This window comes from Eleutherodactylus coqui, chromosome 6, assembly GCF_035609145.1.
Source record: "Eleutherodactylus coqui strain aEleCoq1 chromosome 6, aEleCoq1.hap1, whole genome shotgun sequence".
Taxonomy (NCBI): Eukaryota; Metazoa; Chordata; class Amphibia; order Anura; family Eleutherodactylidae; genus Eleutherodactylus; species Eleutherodactylus coqui.
The window spans coordinates 172,391,439-172,409,526 of NC_089842.1; the positions used below are offsets into that span (position 1 = coordinate 172,391,439).

General features: G+C 45.4%; 1 protein-coding gene across 3 annotated transcripts in view; it reads right to left on the reverse strand.

The window, feature by feature from the left end:
- PCNX4 (pecanex 4) overlaps positions 1–18,088 on the reverse strand; it is a 54,468-nt gene that overhangs the window by 12,896 nt on the left and 23,484 nt on the right. For all 3 annotated transcript variants that reach the window (XM_066608213.1, XM_066608215.1, XM_066608214.1), the window contains exons 5-9: positions 13,356–13,858; positions 11,083–11,183; positions 9,058–9,180; positions 5,604–5,967; positions 4,374–4,477 (exon numbers count right to left, since the gene is read on the reverse strand). In XM_066608213.1, coding sequence (XP_066464310.1) covers positions 4,374–4,477; positions 5,604–5,967; positions 9,058–9,180; positions 11,083–11,183; positions 13,356–13,858 — 1,195 coding nt within the window. The remainder of the gene's footprint in view (positions 1–4,373; positions 4,478–5,603; positions 5,968–9,057; positions 9,181–11,082; positions 11,184–13,355; positions 13,859–18,088) is intronic.

An 18,088-nucleotide genomic window follows, 5' to 3' on the forward strand; every position in this document is an offset into this window, starting at 1 on the left:
AGAGACTCGCATTGGATCCAGGATATTTAGGCCTCATGTCCACGGGCAAAAGAAGAATTAAAATCCGCAGCGGATTTTAACTCTTCTCCTGCCCGCGGATCCGCATCCCATAGGGATGCATTGACCACCCACGGGTAGATAAATACCCGCGGATCGTCAATAAAAGTGATTTACAAAAAAATGGAGCATGAAAAAATCTGGACCATGCTCCATTTTCGTGCAGGTCTCCCGTGGAAACGGCTCACGCAGGCTTCTATTGAAGCCTATGGAAGCCGTCCGGATCCGCGGGAGCCCCAAATCGGAATTTACTCACCTGCTCCGGATCTTCCCTTCGCCGCGGCTTCATCTTCTCTCCGTCGCGGCCAGATCTTTTTTCTTCGGACTGGCGCATGCGCGGGGCACGCAACCGACGTGCCCTGCGCATTCGCCGAGCCGAAGAAAGAAGATCCGGCCGCGACGGAGAGAAGATGAAGCCGCGGCGAAGGGAAGATCCGGAGCGGGCGAGAGGTGAGTTTATTCTTATTTTCAGCCTACATGTCCGCGGGGCAGGAGGGACCCGCTACGGATTCTCCATGGAGAATCCGTAGTGGGCTTGATTTTCCCCGTGGACATGAGGCCTTACACTAGTGATCCTTACTCAAACACAGGTGTCCTTTGGTGGTGTACTACATGATTTCCCCCTGGTGCTTGCCTGGCTTTAGCGAAGAAGGGAGTGCTCCAAAAGAGAAAAAGGGGAACACTATGGCTGGCAGGTCATGTACAAGTTAAAGATTTAACGTGACTTCTTTTCGTCAAAGGTTAGGGCATTCAACAGAACGATTAACTCCGCTTTGCTCGCCTGCCTCAGTGGGGAACAGGTAGAAACCTGCCTCCCTGTTATTCCCCAAATCCAGAATAATGCTTGAAGACCAGCAAAAGATAGGTTTATCCTATGGACACTAAGCTAAAACTGATTAGCTTGGTTCCTGCAGGAGGAGTATAGCTAGTAGGAGAGTCCAACAGTTTTATCTGCTTAGTGTCCACTTCCCAGTAGCAATAGCTATACCCATGGTCAAAGCTGTGTCCCCCAATGATACAGATGAGGAAAGGATTTTGCGATATGCTTTGTGTTTGAAAATTCCATTGATTTTATACAGTGTACGCACTCCACCATAGAAAAATGCTCCCAAACCATTATGGACCCTTCACCATATTCGAAAATTGGTGTAACGCTTTTGGGCATCATCTTTTTTTTTGCAAGCATCGTACGTATAATATTTTTCTTTTGCTCAAAAAGCTTCAAATTTGTACTCATCCATCCATATTTTTAAAATCTTCTATGGTCTAATTTTTGTGTTTCTGCATCCATTGCAGTTTTTTCTCATTTACTGCTTTAACCCTTTCCAATCCAATTTCTATCCTGGTTTTCCTAGGGGGCTTACTCTTTTTCTGCTGTTATACAACGGCGCTATATGCTGGCTAAAGCCAGTACTACATGAGGTGACACGTTAGATAGGCTCCGACAGCAGAGAGGCTGGCAATACACAGTAAGAGAACCCCGACGGATGTCTTCTAACATCGGAGCTGTACAGCCTTAAATCATAATGTCTTCACAGGTCAGACAGTGGATTGGAAAGGATTAAAAAAAAGTGGTTTTCATGCAGCAACTCTACTAAAAAGCCAGCTGATCAAAGACTCCAGAGTCTATAGATTTTACAGATACCTGCTTGTCATGACCCAAGTTAAAATCTCCTTAAATTTTAGGAGCAGTTTGGAGAGTAACACGATGGACATATCTTCTGCTTTCGTAGTCACCTATGGCATCGCACTTTGTGGTTGATCTTTGTTGGTCCCAGTTGCATGAAAACACTTGGTGGTATAAGCAACAGTAGACCTGGGAATCCTCCGTTTTGCGGAAATTTCAGAAATGGAGAGACCAGCAAAAATTACCTCGACTCCTTGTTATCAAATAGGCGTCTCTCACCCTTCTAAAGAAACACAGTAGAAATAATTTGTAAACACACAGATGAGACAGCGCCAAGTTGCATGTAAACTAATCACTGTTGTCGACTGTATGTTTGCTTTTACATTTGGATATTGTAGCTGTTCGTTATTACATAGTAATGTTATCTGCTAATTAGACAATCTTCTTGCGTTTTAGTCCTTCGTATTCAATCTGAAGGTTCATGTTGTCCATTGACTTTTGCTCTACATATTATACTACTACATTTTCTTTGCCATGCCTAGGTGGCAGCACCTTTCCCTAGCAAATTCAACTGTTTGCCAAGGGTGGCAGGAGCAGGACCAAGCAATTAACTTATTGCCCCATAGGCCACATTCTGAGAGGGGATGTCTCATTCCTGCATATTGGCAAATGGCAAAATGTTGCTTGCTCCATTGTTCATATGTATAGCTTGCTACCCATGTGCCAACCATTTACATCGAACACTAGTTGTGCAATACTAGTCTATGTAACTTTCATGGTACTTTGATGTCTAGGCGCAATTTTAATTATTTCAAGACACCTAATTAAACGAGGCTGTTACAATGTAATGCAGATGCAATTTCAAGTCGTAAAGAAGATGGATGTTTTTAGGCTGGAAAGAACTATTGCACAAGAGAGAATTTCTACTTACAGAACTAATCATAGTCACATGGTAATCTTGGCACATACAGCGAACTCTCTGCCAGTCAAGAATATTCAAAGTGATGGCCCACTTTGATGAAGAGTTGGAGGCTTTGAAGCCCATTTAGATCTTAGATCTAAGTAGTGTATGCCATAAAAGTAGGACGATACTGCAGGTTCCACAATAAACTTTTATATCCACAACTGTTTCACCTGGACTGATCATTAACCCTTGTAGGATACCAATTTCAACGTGAACGACTACAGTGAACAGGACTGTGGTCAAACAGATCCCCATGGTACCACATGAGGGTCTGTCCCACAATGGACATTTATAACATAACAGAATAAGGGCTCCTATCTACGGACGATCTTGCATTGCGTTACTCGCGGCGATAATCCGGCCGTGAGTATCGCAGTGCACGCTTTCCATAGCGTTGCTATGGAAAGCGCAGCCCCCTGTCCACGAGCAGAGAATCTTAGCGATTCTCCACTCGCGGGACTCACATCGTGGCATGCTGCGATTCTCTGCGGTGAGCCTATCTGTCATGTGAGATAGGCTCACTGCAGAACACTGTCAGTTCTCTGCCCTGCTCCCTAGCGGCAGAATATCGCTAGCGATAATACACATCGCCCATGGACAGTGGGCCTCTATCATGAATGTCCGATTGCTGGGACCCCCGCTGATTGCTCAAATGGGAGTTTTGAGCCCCCATTGCTCCTCACTGCTCAACTGCAATGAGGAGCTTGAATGCAGTAAGAGTCGAAAATGCGCCCTAGCACTTCATTCACTGTTTATATGGTTGATGGAAATAGCATATTGCACTCAGCTGTATCCTTCAGGCTCATAAACACTGAATGGAGTGGCAGGGTACATGCTCAACCTCTGCTCCATTCTAACTCCTCCTCACTGCAGTCAGGCTTAAGTGCATAGGTGATAAATGTCTATTGTGGGAAAACCGCTCTAACCAGGCACAATAAGCACAATAGTCTGAATTCAATGGGAGAACTGTCAGCATATGCAGAAATCTCTGTTTCAAGCCAAAGGGTGCTGCACTCAGAGCACTAAGGCAGTTTTGGTTTTTGTAAAGGCGAGTCTTTTCACAGTTTATAGAACTCCCAAAGCATATAATAAAGAGAGCAGTGCAAATGTGTGACCAGGACTACCTGGCATTTCTTTCTCTTAGTAACCACTGTGACCGACTTTTACTGTTAAACAGGAATCAAATAACCCCCATTCTCCTAATAAGTAGGGGACCCCCAAGATGGGACTCTCACCTATGAGACATTTATGGCATATGCTATGGAATTCCTTTTTTAAAACAGTTATCCCGAATCTATGATCAGTGGGGGGTCTCACTGCTGAGCTCCCCACAAATCCCAAGAACTCCACAGATCTTGAAAACAGGGATCCTGTGTCCTCACTGAGGGTTTACTGCACCTCCTACAGTGAGAACATTGAATAGAGCAGCAGCTGTGCCATTTACTATCAATGGGACTGCCAGACAGAGTACAAGTGCTCTGGGACTTCCATCAGCCCCACTGAAATTAATGTAGCACATGCGGCCATCGCACTATTTAGTCTGACGTCACTGTGGGTGGCAGAAAAAGGGGACACAAGACCTCCATTCTCAGGATCAGTGGGGGTCTCAAATGTGAGACCACCACTAATCATAAAGTGTACACATCTACCCTGTGGATATTGGATAACTTTAGATTTTAGGACAATCCCTTTGAATAGCACCTTTATCTACATGTAAGGATTTACCTTTATGTTAACACAGCAATAACTGTAGCCCCTTTCAAGAACCAGCAGCCATATTAGTCGATCCTGAAAACGGCAAAGAAAATGTGATCCCGGAGTAATAAGACCTGAAATAAGAAAATAGTTTTGTTAATTGCAAACAAATAACATTGTATGGAAGAGTGTAATATACAATGCTCTACACCTGTCCAATCCAAAGAGTTTGCAGGAAGAGACCTCAATTAATGTATGTCCATCTAAGTCAACGTATGGGCATCTGACCTTTACCATCACAACTCTCTATGTATACATGTTGGCTAATATTTAATATATATTGTATTTCTGATTGATTGATATGAATGAGATCCTATGTCAACCTAAAGATATGCAGAATTGAGACTTTACAGAGTGTACCTGTTGCAGTGTTCAGGTGCGCTATAAGCCGATAATCCTCCTTGGTCACAGAATACCTGTCTTAAGGACGGAACTATTTTCCACTTCGTGGTGTGTAGAAGAAAATATGGTTCCGACTAAAAGGGTTATACTATCCACCTCCGTCTGCTCACATGTTGTGTGACAACAGTGTTCTGTGTGTAACATGATCGGTCAGGCTGCCATTCTTCGCATTGAGAACATGACTGGAAACATGAGAGTAGTGTTCCTGCCTGATTGTCATACTTCTCTCAAGTGCTGTGACAACACGCCATGGAAACACCAGTAAACCAATTAGAAAACAAAGAATATAAGAGTCGTCCTCTTTCATCAAACACTGGGTATGTACGCTGATGTCCATTTTTATTTTTCCAACTATAGCTTCAAGTGAGTAAACACCATCTACTTATAAGAAGATGTCATCATAAAGTCACATAACGGCACGCAAGGGAGTTGTCCAAGTTCTTAAAAAGGTCTATTCAGACATTTATTAGCTAAATCTGCCATCCCACTGAATTAATTCGGCACTATGATTGCAATACCAACCCAGGCCACTGTAATGTGGACAAGGCTGAGCACTTCTGGCTCTGTCCGCAGACCTAGCAAACAGCTGATCAGCGGGGATCCTGAGTGGCGGATCCCCTTCTCCTAAGGATAGTTCATCAATAGTAAAACTCCCTTAATGCAAAACTACCAAAAGCTACCGTAGTTGTTATGAAAAACTTGTATGCTTTCAGAAATAAGTGACATTTTGGGAGATGCAAGAGTATATAGCAAGTCCAGCAAGTTCCAATGTTCAGCAACCCATATGATCACACCTACCGAGACTACCTGAAGCAAACGCAGATTGCAGTGCAGCAGCAAAGCCTGGAACCATCTGCTGGTAATAGACTGTATCAGCACAGACACAAGCTGCAGCACCTACAGCTCCTGGCCAACTGCGGATAGGTCGTGGGAATCCAACCAGGAAGACGGGCAAAGTGAAAAGTGCCAGTAATGGTGAGGAGAGGAGAGCGGACAGGATAATGAAGGTCAGCACCATGGGGAAGAAGATGATATTCACTGTGATCAGACTACTTGTCGATTTCCTCCTTTGTTTCTTCTCCGTCCAGGACGTCAGCAGAACAGTTAATGCAAATTGCAGCTTAGAGACTAGCTGACATAGTCGGTCACGTATTATAGCAACCTGAGAGATGGCAAAAGGTAAAATTACACATCTACAGTACAGGATAACAAACTGTGGAAGTAACATCATATGATCATCAATTAACAATGTGTTGTAGTATTAACCCTTTCCAATTCAACGTCGGCTCTCGTCCGATGTTCAGATTTCTCTGCATAGCTCTGATGGTGGGCGAGGTCCGACTCCTGTTTCTAACAGTAAGCAGGACAGCTCTCTGGTGTCAGAGGTGGTCCTGCATAGTGTAATATAGATATGCAGAACAGCCTCTGACATCGGAGCTCTGTCCTGTCTAGTGTAATATTGATATGCAGAACAGCCTCTGACATCGGAGCTCTGTCCTGCCTAGTGTAATATACAGATGCAGAACAGCCTCTTACATCGCAGCTCTGTCCTGCCTACTGTAATATACAGATGCAGAACAGCCTCTTATATCGGAGCTGTGTCCTACGTAGTGTAATATACAGATGCAGAACAGCCTTACACTAGGCAGGACAGAGCTCCGATGTAAGGCTGTTCTGCATCTGTATATTACACTAGGCAGGACAGAGCTCCGATGTAATATACAGATGCAGAACAGCCTCTTACATCGCAGCTCTGTCCTGCCTACTGTAATATACAGATGCAGAACAGCCTCTTACATCGGAGCTGTGTCCTACGTAGTGTAATATACAGATGCAGAACAGCCTTACACTAGGCAGGACAGAGCTCCGATGTAAGGCTGTTCTGCATCTGTATATTACACTAGGCAGGACAGAGCTCCGATGTAATATACAGATGTAGAACAGCCTCTTCCATCGGAGCTCTGTCCTGCATAGCGTAATATACAGATGCAGAACAGCCTCTTCCATCGGACATGCTCTGTCCTGCATAGTGTAATATACAGATGCAGAACAGCCTCTGATATCAGACATGCTCTGTCCTGCGGCTTATTCCCCTCTTCCTACTGAGAACAAATACATGTTTAAAAGAGTGTACAAGTGCATGAGGGGGCAGTCGCAACAAATAGCTGTCAGCCGGCAGCTATCTAAGGTGTAGGGTCGCCTACAGCCTTGCTAAGGGTATGTTCACATGGCGGGTTCGGTCGCAAAATTTTCTGTGCAGAATTTGCATGTTCTCGATGTTATTATGGTATACAGCAGTTGAAAAAGGCTGAGCGTGCTAAACACATCCTACTATAACATGGCTATAATGCAATAAAATTCATTCAAGCAGAAGAAACATGTGCCGGAAATTTCTCCATTGCATTGGATTTCTTCTTCCACGTGTACCACCAAGAAAAAGGCCTCTGTGCTGGTTAAAGTGATTAGTGTATTCGTAAGAGAAGTGACATGTCACTACTTCTTCTTGCGGATCCGTGTAAAAACGTGTGGGATTTCACACAAATGGATTTTTGCCCATTGACAGTGCTAATCCACTTGCGGGTCCACGGCAGAACAGCCACGGATTTCTCCGGTGGTTTTACAGATGGTTTCCAAGGTGTAATCCGCTATCTGAACATACCCTAAATTTTGATTGCAGACAGAGCAAGGAAAGAGGTTTATACTGCATAAACCCTATTGCACAAGGGGGTGGATTTTAACTGCAAAATCCGGCGCGGGAATCTGCCTATGTATTCCGCAGCAATAACCCTCCATAACATGCTATGGAAAAATGATTCCTCACACACATGAGCGGAAACCAATCACGGTTTCCACTCATGGATGAAAACTCGCAGCATGCTCTATTTTACTGCGGTTCCCACAGGGATGGCTTCCATTAAAGTCAATGGAAGCCGTCCGACTGGTGGCCCGTTCGCGGGAAAAGCAGGTATTAAAAAAAAAAATCTGTACTGCGCATGTCCGATGATGAGCCATGTGGACCAGCCACAGTACAGAAAGAAGAAAAAGAAAGCAGGTACGTGCGGACGCCGCTACTGACAGAGATTTGGTTAATTTTGATGGAAAGAATAGCAGTCTAAAGAAATACCTGAACCCAGACAGACCCTAATGGGGATAAGGATTCCTTGGGACCTGTCTGGAAATTGATCTGTTATTTTTGTTATGAACAAAAGCCGTGACGCTTATGTGAATGGAGCCTTACAGTTTATCATTTAAAGGGATCCTGTCACCACAGGCAGCATGAACCTGGGACAGGTATGCCCAGTGCCCGCACTAATGATTTAGGATGGTTTCACACCTGCACTGGAGATTCAGCTTTCCTGCTCCGTTCCTGCTCAACAAACTTGTCAAATGTTACATATTACAGTTCTGCTCATTGTGCTTCTTCCTATTCTGTGGTTTGAAATGGTCTAAGTAAGTGGGTTAGTTGAGTGGGATAATCCTCACCATAGAGATACAAAAGTATTTCCAAGTGCCACTATTTGAAGACCCTACTGAGCTCCCCATATCTCTAAGGCTAGGTGCACACTAGTGTATTTTGGGACAATGTGCTGTTCATGTAATTCCCCGGACAGCATACAGCCACCATCATAGCCTTTGAGCCAATACTCATGGACATTTTTCAGCCCTATAGTCCACATGAAAACAAACGTATGTATTGTCCCATTCCTGTCCACTCCATGTATGAAAAATAGGACATGCCAATGCACGTCAATGTGCGGTGTCTGTGTATTCCAGACAGCACAAGGATTGGGATCTGTGTGCTGTCCAATGTGAGTTACACCCGTATCGCTAACATGTGCCTAGTCTAAGGTGCCGTTCACACCAAGCGATTTAGCATTTGAACGAGCAAATGATGTCAGTGTTCACTTGTGCAGCTTGCCTATACAGCAGATACATCGTTGGCTCGTTCAAACGAAAATAGGTCAGTTGTTCACATTCACTGTGTAAGTAAATAAGAATGACTAAATGATTGGCTTTTAAACCGAACGATTAGTGAACGAGCCAACAACGATTTTTATGCCTGCATAAAATGAACGATGAATGAAAAGCGAACGATTTATTGTTTGTTTTTCGAGCATTGGCTGCGTTTACACTGAGCGATTATCGTTCCGTGTAAAATGGCCTAAAATGTCAGATGGGCGACGTAAGATCAGGCAGGAAACAATGGGAAAGGTGTTCCTTTCCGCACAGCAGCTATGGGTTGTCTACTCACCAGTATTATTCGGATGCCAGTATCCAGTCCAACGTTCCACCACACATTTGTGTTAAACACAAACAGCTGTACAATAGATACAACCACCATCTCAAGCATAGCATTCTCTGTATTCTGCCAGATCTGACGAAAAGCAGAAAAAGAAGTGCATCAGGCATGAACAGCTAAGATCATTTTCTGCACATACATACTAAATGCAAAACCAGCTGATTAGTTATACAAACTACATTTAAGACCAATTTATAATAGAATTACCATTCTATCAAAGATCATATTTAGAAGAGAATCTGTCATATCTACACTGCATTTGAAAAGTCCTCAGACCTCAGAGGAGCGCCCCCATACATGCGGATTATATGCTGCGCTTCATTCTAATCTCCTGAAAGGAATTTAACACCCAACAACCATTCATTTAGTGTTATTATATTTAATTATAAAATCCGCACGTGGCCCCCGCAGCTCTAGAAGCCCATAAGGATGCATTAGAATCTGCAGGGCAACATAACCCTTTAGTGACAAAGCGGTTTTGCTTTTTTCTTATTTTCGTTTTTTCCTCCTCCCTTTTAAAAAATCATAACTCCTTTATTTATCCATCGACGTTGCTGTATGAGGGCTTGTTTTTTGTGGACAGAGTTGGATTTTTCAATGGTGCTATATAATGTACTGAAAAACTCTAAGCGGAAAGAAATGGAAAAAAAAGACGACATTCTGCCATCTTTCGGTGCATCCTGCTTCTATGGCGCACAAACTGCAACAAAAATGACATGATAACTTTATTCTATTGGTTAGTACGATTACTACGATACCAAACTTATATATTATATATATATAAATTTTTTCCAGTTTTCAGTTTTGTTTTTTTTTGCTGTACAATCTCATCGTGCGCGGGGGGGGGGGGGACAAATCGTTCGGGGGATTTCAATGCCGTGGTCAGAATCGACAGCGGCATTTAAAAGGTTAACAGTCCCAATCGGCCGCGTGGCATGTATCTCCCTCCATACAAGTCCTGCAATGGCAGGAAGTAAAAACACTAAGGTCTCATGTCCATGGGGAAAATGTGATTTAAAATCCGCAACCTTATCCGCGCCCCATAGGGATGTACTGGACACCCGCAGGTAGTTAAATACCTGCAGATGTCATTTTTCCCTGACGTGTGGATTGCGTCTGCGGGAAAACACCTGCGGCATTTTTAGTGCGGGTCTCCCGCAGGCTTCTATTGAAGCCTATGGAAGCCATCCGGATCCACGGAACACCCGTACCTGAATTTCTTCTCCCCCCCCCCGCTCCCTCCTGCTCACTCTCAAAACACAGCGCTCACCCACGCCGGCACCCGAATCTTTGTGGGCGAGCAGGCAGGAACTCGGTAAGGACGATACTCGCTCGAGTATCTGTCCTTACCGAGTACGCTCGCTCATCTCTATTTTTTTTACATTTTTCTTCTTTGTACATTTTTATTATCTTTTTTTTTAACACTATTTGTGTCCCTCTGGGGGACTTAAAGCACAGCACTGATGATCGCTGTGATAAGGCATGGTAGGACTTCTGTCCTGCCATGCCTTATCGCTTACACAGCATTCACAGGCTCTGGAAATACAGGACGCCAGTATCTGGCATCCTGTTGCCATGGCAACCAGCCTGGCTCTCTACGATTATATCGTGAGAGCCCAGCAACTTCACAGAGGAAGCATGCTCCCTTTGTGAACCCTTCCCATACCGTGATCTACATAGATCGCAGCAGGGAAGGGGTTAACAGCGTGGGGCGCATCTTTGATACACCCCCGCTGTTGCAGCGGGAGGCTGGCTAACAGTGACAGCCAGCTCCCGCTGCCGGATAGCGCAAGATCTGTCATGATCTCGCGCTATCCCTATGACGTAAGGGTACGTCATTTTGCGGGAAGTACCCCGTTCCCATGAGGTACCCTTACGTCATGGGGAGGGAAGGGGTTAAGCAGCACCAGGACCAGGTACCATCAGCAGCTGGCATAATATGCGAGTTATCACAGTTTAGCCAAAATAATACATTACCATCCTGTATGCTCTAGTAAATCCAATACAGACTGACACAGAGTGCAGGTTATACAGTGACGTGTCCAGAGAGAGGTAAGCTACCATTGCAAAGGGGGAGACTGAAATAAAGCAACAACAAAAATCTAATTAATATACTGCACATTAGTTTAAGAAAGCACGTTGTCTTTTAATCAGATTGAATTTTAACTGAAAGTTTTATAACAAACATTAAGCATTCCCCATAAACACAATGAGATAACACCCCTCGTACAACCGCAACTATACAGCTTTATGCAAATGGCACTTTATGTAGTGTTCCTAGGTGTGCTCACCCGTCTCCTGCATCTTATACATGGCATACATTACACAAATTTCATATATGGTATATAAGGATCAGATAACACATAGAGTAGACACCAGATAGGGCTCAACCTGGCACCATGATAAAAGTCTGGCAATGGGGAAAAGTTAGCAAAATTTGGCGCAGGTTTTGCACTTTATACCCCCCTCACATTCCAGAAGTACAACAGTATTCATTCAATCAAAAAATTCTCTCACGGTGGGAATACTACCACTAATCCAATGCACTGCTGCAATCTGGCTTCATATAGGATATTGTTTATCCCCCAGCATGCCATTTACCCAGCCTAGAACACACACCAAGGAATCGGAAGGCATTTGGATCTGGAACACTGGGGCAGATTTATTAAATGGAATCGGTCTGCTACTTTAAGCCCTATGAACTAAGCTTGAGGTCTCAAACTAACTGACCCGCTGAGTCCAGGACATATACTTACCTTGCCTGCCATTCCTCCGGTGTCCGCGCTTCAGTCCTCCGTGCATTGAGCAGCAGGCTAAGTAGAATTAGCAAACACCATGCAGTCTGCCCAATGTACTGAGCAGCGACTTACAATGCTCACACCGGGGTAACAGCAGGGAAGGCAAGTATAAAACTTACATCCCCAGACTCAGCGGGTGAGTTACTATGAACCCATAAGCTTAGCTTATGGGGGTTAAGGAAGCTGACATTCTGTTTAAAAAGGTTGTCTGGGACTTTTCCGATTATCTATCCTCAGGACAGGTCAACGATATTTGAACAGCGGGGAACGGTCACTCAGGATCCCCACTGATCAACTGGTTCCTTGCACCGCTTTTAGTACGGACAGTGCTGAAAGCAAATAGCACTATTCGGATTGAAGTGGCCTGGTTTGGTACTGCAAGTACAGCTCTCACTGAAGTGAACAAGAACAGTCAATCTCCCAACAGTATATATGTATGTTGAAAAAGTGTGTCCCACTGGGGTCACTTTTGGAAAATGTTCAGAACATGCGGACTTAGTTTCAGATCGGACTCCAATCTTATTAAGAAAAACTGGGGATCTATACCTTACACTCTGTGGAGTAAAGAGAAATGTGCAAAATGGTGCATTTCACATGTCGAGAGTCAAGGCACTAACTTAAGTTTATAATCCCACTGTTTAAATTGTAATTCGATTGTAAGCAACATTTTTTTGAATAATCAGATAATACACATTTGTTTAAAAAAAAAAAAAAGAGAAAGAACTCCTGATGTGACACTTTAATTGGTGATCATAGAAAATAGTACAGGGTACGTAATAGAGAGGTCAACATTCACACTGCATTTAGCCTGTACATCCAGGGGTCAGGGTCACAGTTGTCATTCAAATTCCCCAAAATGAGATCAGAACGTAACTTCTGAGCATAATCTATATTGACCATTATTGGCAGCTGCTAAAACCTGAGACCAATAGGTCTCCATTTTAGCAGGTTTACATTCATTTCTGGAATCCTTTGCCAGAAACAAAAGTGTGATTGTTCATAATATTTTTTCCGGAACAGAATAAGGGTAAACCTTTCAAAACTGAGATGCTTTTCTCCCTTTCAGCAGCTCTGAGAGACAAATTATGTCTACGGGTTCTGTCCTGATCCCATTTTCGGTATTTCAGATGTAAGGCAGGAACGGACCAGGAGATGTAAAGGCTAAAAACAGTGTTCCTTGCATGTCTCAGTTGTAATTTTGTGTTTAATGAGATTAATAGAGAACTGCACGCCCCTGAAGGTTCATGTACCATAGTAGTAATACGTGTAAGAACTACTCCAACCAGCAACTACTGCAAGGGCAGCTCCATAATTTTGGCTAAAAGTAAATTTTGACTTTCGCCCGGTGTTACAATTTGCATTATACAAGGTTTTTGCACACAAAGTAAATATTGCTAGTGACGCACTCCTTTGGATTCCTGATGTTATAAGGGATCATTTTCTACTACTTACCCAGCATGAGCAAAACTCTCCTTACAAGAGCTGCTTTTTGTAATCGGCTTTGTTTCTTCATGAAGACGTTTAACATCCGGATATCATTCTGGAAAAAGGGATTCCTTACAATCCCCAATATATAAGCACCTTGAATTTCTTTGAGAATCCATAAAAAAGCTAAAAGTATAATAAGACAATATCCAACAATGGCCTGAGGACTTTGTAAGGAGAAGGTGGAATAACAGTAGTGATGCAACAAGCTGGACTCCAGCAGAACCAAGATTAGAATGACACAGTACATCACGGGCTCCTTCCAAGTCATCTTCCACAAGGAGGAATCGCAGTCATTTGTTGGTTTCCTCTGTTTCTTCATATGATGCTTGAGAACAATTCCAGTCTCTGCTAAATTAAGACTGAGAATGAAGCCAAATCCCGCTATGAACAGGACCAGACCAATGGAGTTTGGAATGAAGTACGTGGATATGGTTATCACAACTGATATGATAAACATCACTAGCAACCTGTGAAATCAAGAAAAATATCGGAATTACAAAGTGATGGGAATGCAAACAAGGAATCAAAGAAACAAAAAATCCAAAACTTAGCAGCAACAGTCTGAGAGGTCTAAGGTGTGTTTACCCTCCACTAAGAGCAACACGTATAAATGGAGTTTTCCAATAGCTAATATAAAAAAGCCTACAGGCTTTTTTGTGCACCACACTTTGACCCCTTCACGTGACCTTTGGTGGATGATTTGTTGTCATTAGATTTGTGACAGCCTCCCCACCACCGTAAAATCATAAAATTTGAGTTTGATACCTTAAGTAACCTGTCAGGCCAGGGCAAAGTTCCTATGTTAAGTCTAGCTGTGCTGTTGTGCTTTTAGCAGCACAAGAAATTCTTACTTTGAAGGTTGCATGCCGAGTATGCGAATGCATCGTGGCACATGGCGCATTCACAAAATTTCAGTGCTACCAGTGCTAATGTCAATAAACAGGGGAAAGAGGCGAGCGGGAGTTGGGTTTCTTCGTGATGCGCTGACTCGGAGGGATGGTGGCACTGCCTATTTGACTCTAGATGGCACATTTGCATACTAGGCAAGCAGCTTTCGAATTAAGAATTTCTGATGAAGCTAAAAGGCTCTTGAGTACAACCATGTGTGACCTGCTCGTGTCCAGTTGCATGGCGGCGGCTTTAAAACAATTTTTCTGCTGACAGGTTCCCTTTAAAATCAGTCTGCTTGCCTGCAAAGATGCACAATATCCAATTTAATAAACAACTACCAGTCTAAAATATGATAAAACATTTGAAAATCAATATTACAGAGCTAAGGAGCAACAGACATCTATCCGTGTGAAATGCATGGGAAGATAAGCTGGTCTTAGTGCTAACACTGGCCTGAAGATCCAGAGGTGTCGCCTACTTACAGCAGGAGAGACGAAATGAATCAAGGGAGCCTGAAGAACTCCCAAATGAGTAACTGAAATAGAAAATCTCATTATCTTTTTTTTCCACTTTTGGTTAAAGACAGCCATGCAAATGATACAGCTGCCAAGAATAAAAGAGGATCATAAGAAATCTAGCACAGTTGATTATAAGGGCTCCTGTCCACGGGCAATTGTGCATTGCAATACTCGCGCCGATAATATGGCCGCAGGTAACGCAGCGCACGCTTTCCATAGCGTTGCTATGGAAAGTGCAGCCTCCTGTCCACGAGTGGAGAATCTTAGCGATTCTCTGCTCGTGGGTCTCAAATCGCAGAATGCCGCAATTCTCTGCGGTGAGTCTATCTGTCAGACAGGCTCACCACAGAGAACTAACAGTTCTCTCCCCTGCTCCTAGGCGTTGGAATACCGCTAACGATATTCCGCCTCGCCCGTGGACAGGGGGCCTTAGTCAAACAAAAATTAGGAAGGTTAAGCTAGTTTTACTTTCAGGAACATTAGTAACATATCATATGCCGAAAGGTATAATAAATGGAGATGAGCGAACGTACTCGTCCGAGCTTGATGCTAGTTCGAGTATTAGCGTGTTCGAGATGCTCGTTACTAGAGGCGAGCACCACGCGATGTTCGAGTTACTTTCACTTTCATCTCTGAGACGTTAGCGCGCTTTTCTGGCCAATAGAAAGACAGGGAAGGCATTACAACTTCCCCCTACGACGTTCAAGCCCTATACCACCCCCCTGCAGTGAGTGGCTGGCGAGATCAGGTGTCACCCGAGTATATAAATCGGCCCCTCCCGCGGCTCGCCACACATGCATTCTGACATAGTTCAGGGAAAGTGCTGTCTTGCTGGAGTTGCTATAGGGAGAGTGTTAGGAGTTATTTTAGGCTTCAAGAACCCCAATGGTCCTTCTTAGGGCCACATCTAACCGTGTGCAGTAGTGTGGAGGCTGCTTTTTGCAGCGTTGCACATTTTTTTTTTTTTTGTATATCGGCCGTGCAGAGCATTGCGTCCTGCAGTAATTTTACATTGTCCAGGGCCAGTAGTGGTGAGGCAGGGCCAGAAGACATATTTAGTGTATATAGGCAGTGGGCCTTTCCAAAAACATTTGGGAAAAAAAATCTATTTGGGCTGCCTGTGACCGTCCTCAGTGTACTGGGTCTCTGCTGGGGGTAGTTGTCCTAATTCATACGCAGCGAGCTAAGTGTTACAGCAGGCTTGCGCAAAATTCTTTCCTGGCTCTGTGTTGCCTGTTACATCACCGCTGTATTCCTGTCCACAGTGAAACAGTCTGCAGTAATTTTACATAGTCCAGGGCCAGTAGTGGTGAGGCAGGGACAGAAGACATATTTAGTGTATATAGGCAGTGGGCCTTTCCAAAAACATTTGGGAAAAAAAATCTATTTGGGCTGCCTGTGACCGTCCTCAGTGTACTGGGTCTCTGCTGGGGGTAGTTGTCCTAATTCACACGCAGCCAGCTAAGTGTTACAGCAGGCTTGCGCAAAATTCTTTCCTGGCTCTGCTGTGCGTTCCGTAAGCGAAGTCAGCCTCCAACCACAGGCCAATAAGCGGCACATTTAATTACAGCGTTCTGTTTCTGCACTACTGGTAATACAGCATGCTGAGGGGTAGGGGTAGGCCTAGAGGACGTGGAAGCGGGCGAGGACGCGGAGGCCCAAGTCAGGGTGTGGGCACAGGCCGAGCCAGTGCGGTGGCCAGGGGTAGAGACAGGGCCAGACCGAATAATCCACCAACTGTTTCCCAAAGCACCCCCTCGCGCCATGCCACCCTGCAGAGGCCAAGGTGCTCTAAGGTGTGGCAGTTTTTCACAGAGACGCCTGACGACCGACGAACAGTGGTGTGCAACCTTTGTCGCGCCAAGATCAGCTGGGGAGGCACCACCACCAGCATGCGCAGACATATGATGGCCAAGCACCCCACAAGGTGGGACGAAGGCCGTTCACAGCCTCCGGTTTGCACCACTGCCTCTCCCCGTGTGCCCCAACCTGCCACTGAGATCCAACCCCCCTCTGAGGACACAGGGACGAGTGCCTACTGGCCTGCACCCACACCCTCACCTCCGCTGTCCTCGGCCCCATCCAGCAATGTCTCTCAGCGCAGCGTCCAGACGTCGCTAGCGCAACTGTTTGAGCGCAAGCGCAAGTACGCCGCCACGCACCCGCACGCTCAAGCGTTAAACGTGCACATAGCCAAATTGATCAGCCTGGAGATGCTGCCGTATACGCTTGTGGAAACGGAGGCTTTCAAAAGCATGATGGCGGCGGCGGCCCCACGCTACTCGGTTCCCAGTCGCCACTACTTTTCCCGATGTGCCGTCCCAGCCCTGCACGACCACGTCTCCCGCAACATTGTACGCGCCCTCACCAACGCGGTTACTGCCAAGGTCCACTTAACAATGGACACGTGGACAAGCACAGGCGGGCAGGGCCACTATATCTCCCTGACGGCACATTGGGTGAATTTAGTGGAGGCTGGGACTGAGTCAGAGCCTGGGACCGCTCACGTCCTACCCACCCCCAGAATTGCGGGCCCCAGCTCGGTGGTGGTATCTGCGGCGGTGTATGCTTCCTCCACTAAACCACCCTCCTCCTCCTCCTCAAACGCAACCTCTGTCTTGCAATCAAGATGTGTCAGCAGCAGCAGCACGTCGCCAGCAGTCAGTGTCGCGCGGCGTGGCAGCACAGCGGTGGGCAAGCGTCAGCAGGCCGTGCTGAAACTACTCAGCTTAGGAGAGAAGAGGTACACGGCCCACGAACTGCTGCAGGGTCTGACAGAGCAGACCGACCGCTGGCTTGCGCCGCTGAGCCTCCAACCGGGCATGGTCGTGTGTGACAACGGCCGTAACCTGGTGGCGGCTCTGCAGTTCGGCAGCCTCACGCACGTGCCATGCCTGGCCCATGTCTTTAATTTGGTGGTTCAGCGGTTTCTGAAAAGCTACCCACACTTGTCATACCTGCTCGGAAAGGTGCGCCGGGTCAGCGCACATTTCCGCAAGTCCAACACGGACGCTGCCACCCTGCAACATCGGTTTAATCTGCCAGTGCACCGACTGCTGTGCGACATGCCCACACGGTGGAACTCTACGCTCCACATGTTGGCCAGACTCTATGAGCAGCGTAGAGCTATAGTGGAATACCAACTCCAACATGGGCGGCATAGTGGGAGTCAGCCTCCTCAATTATTTACAGAAGAGTGGGCCTGGTTGGCAGACATCTGCCAGGTCCTTGGAAACTTTGAGGAGTCTACCCAGATGGTGAGCGGGGATGCTGCAATCATTAGCGTCA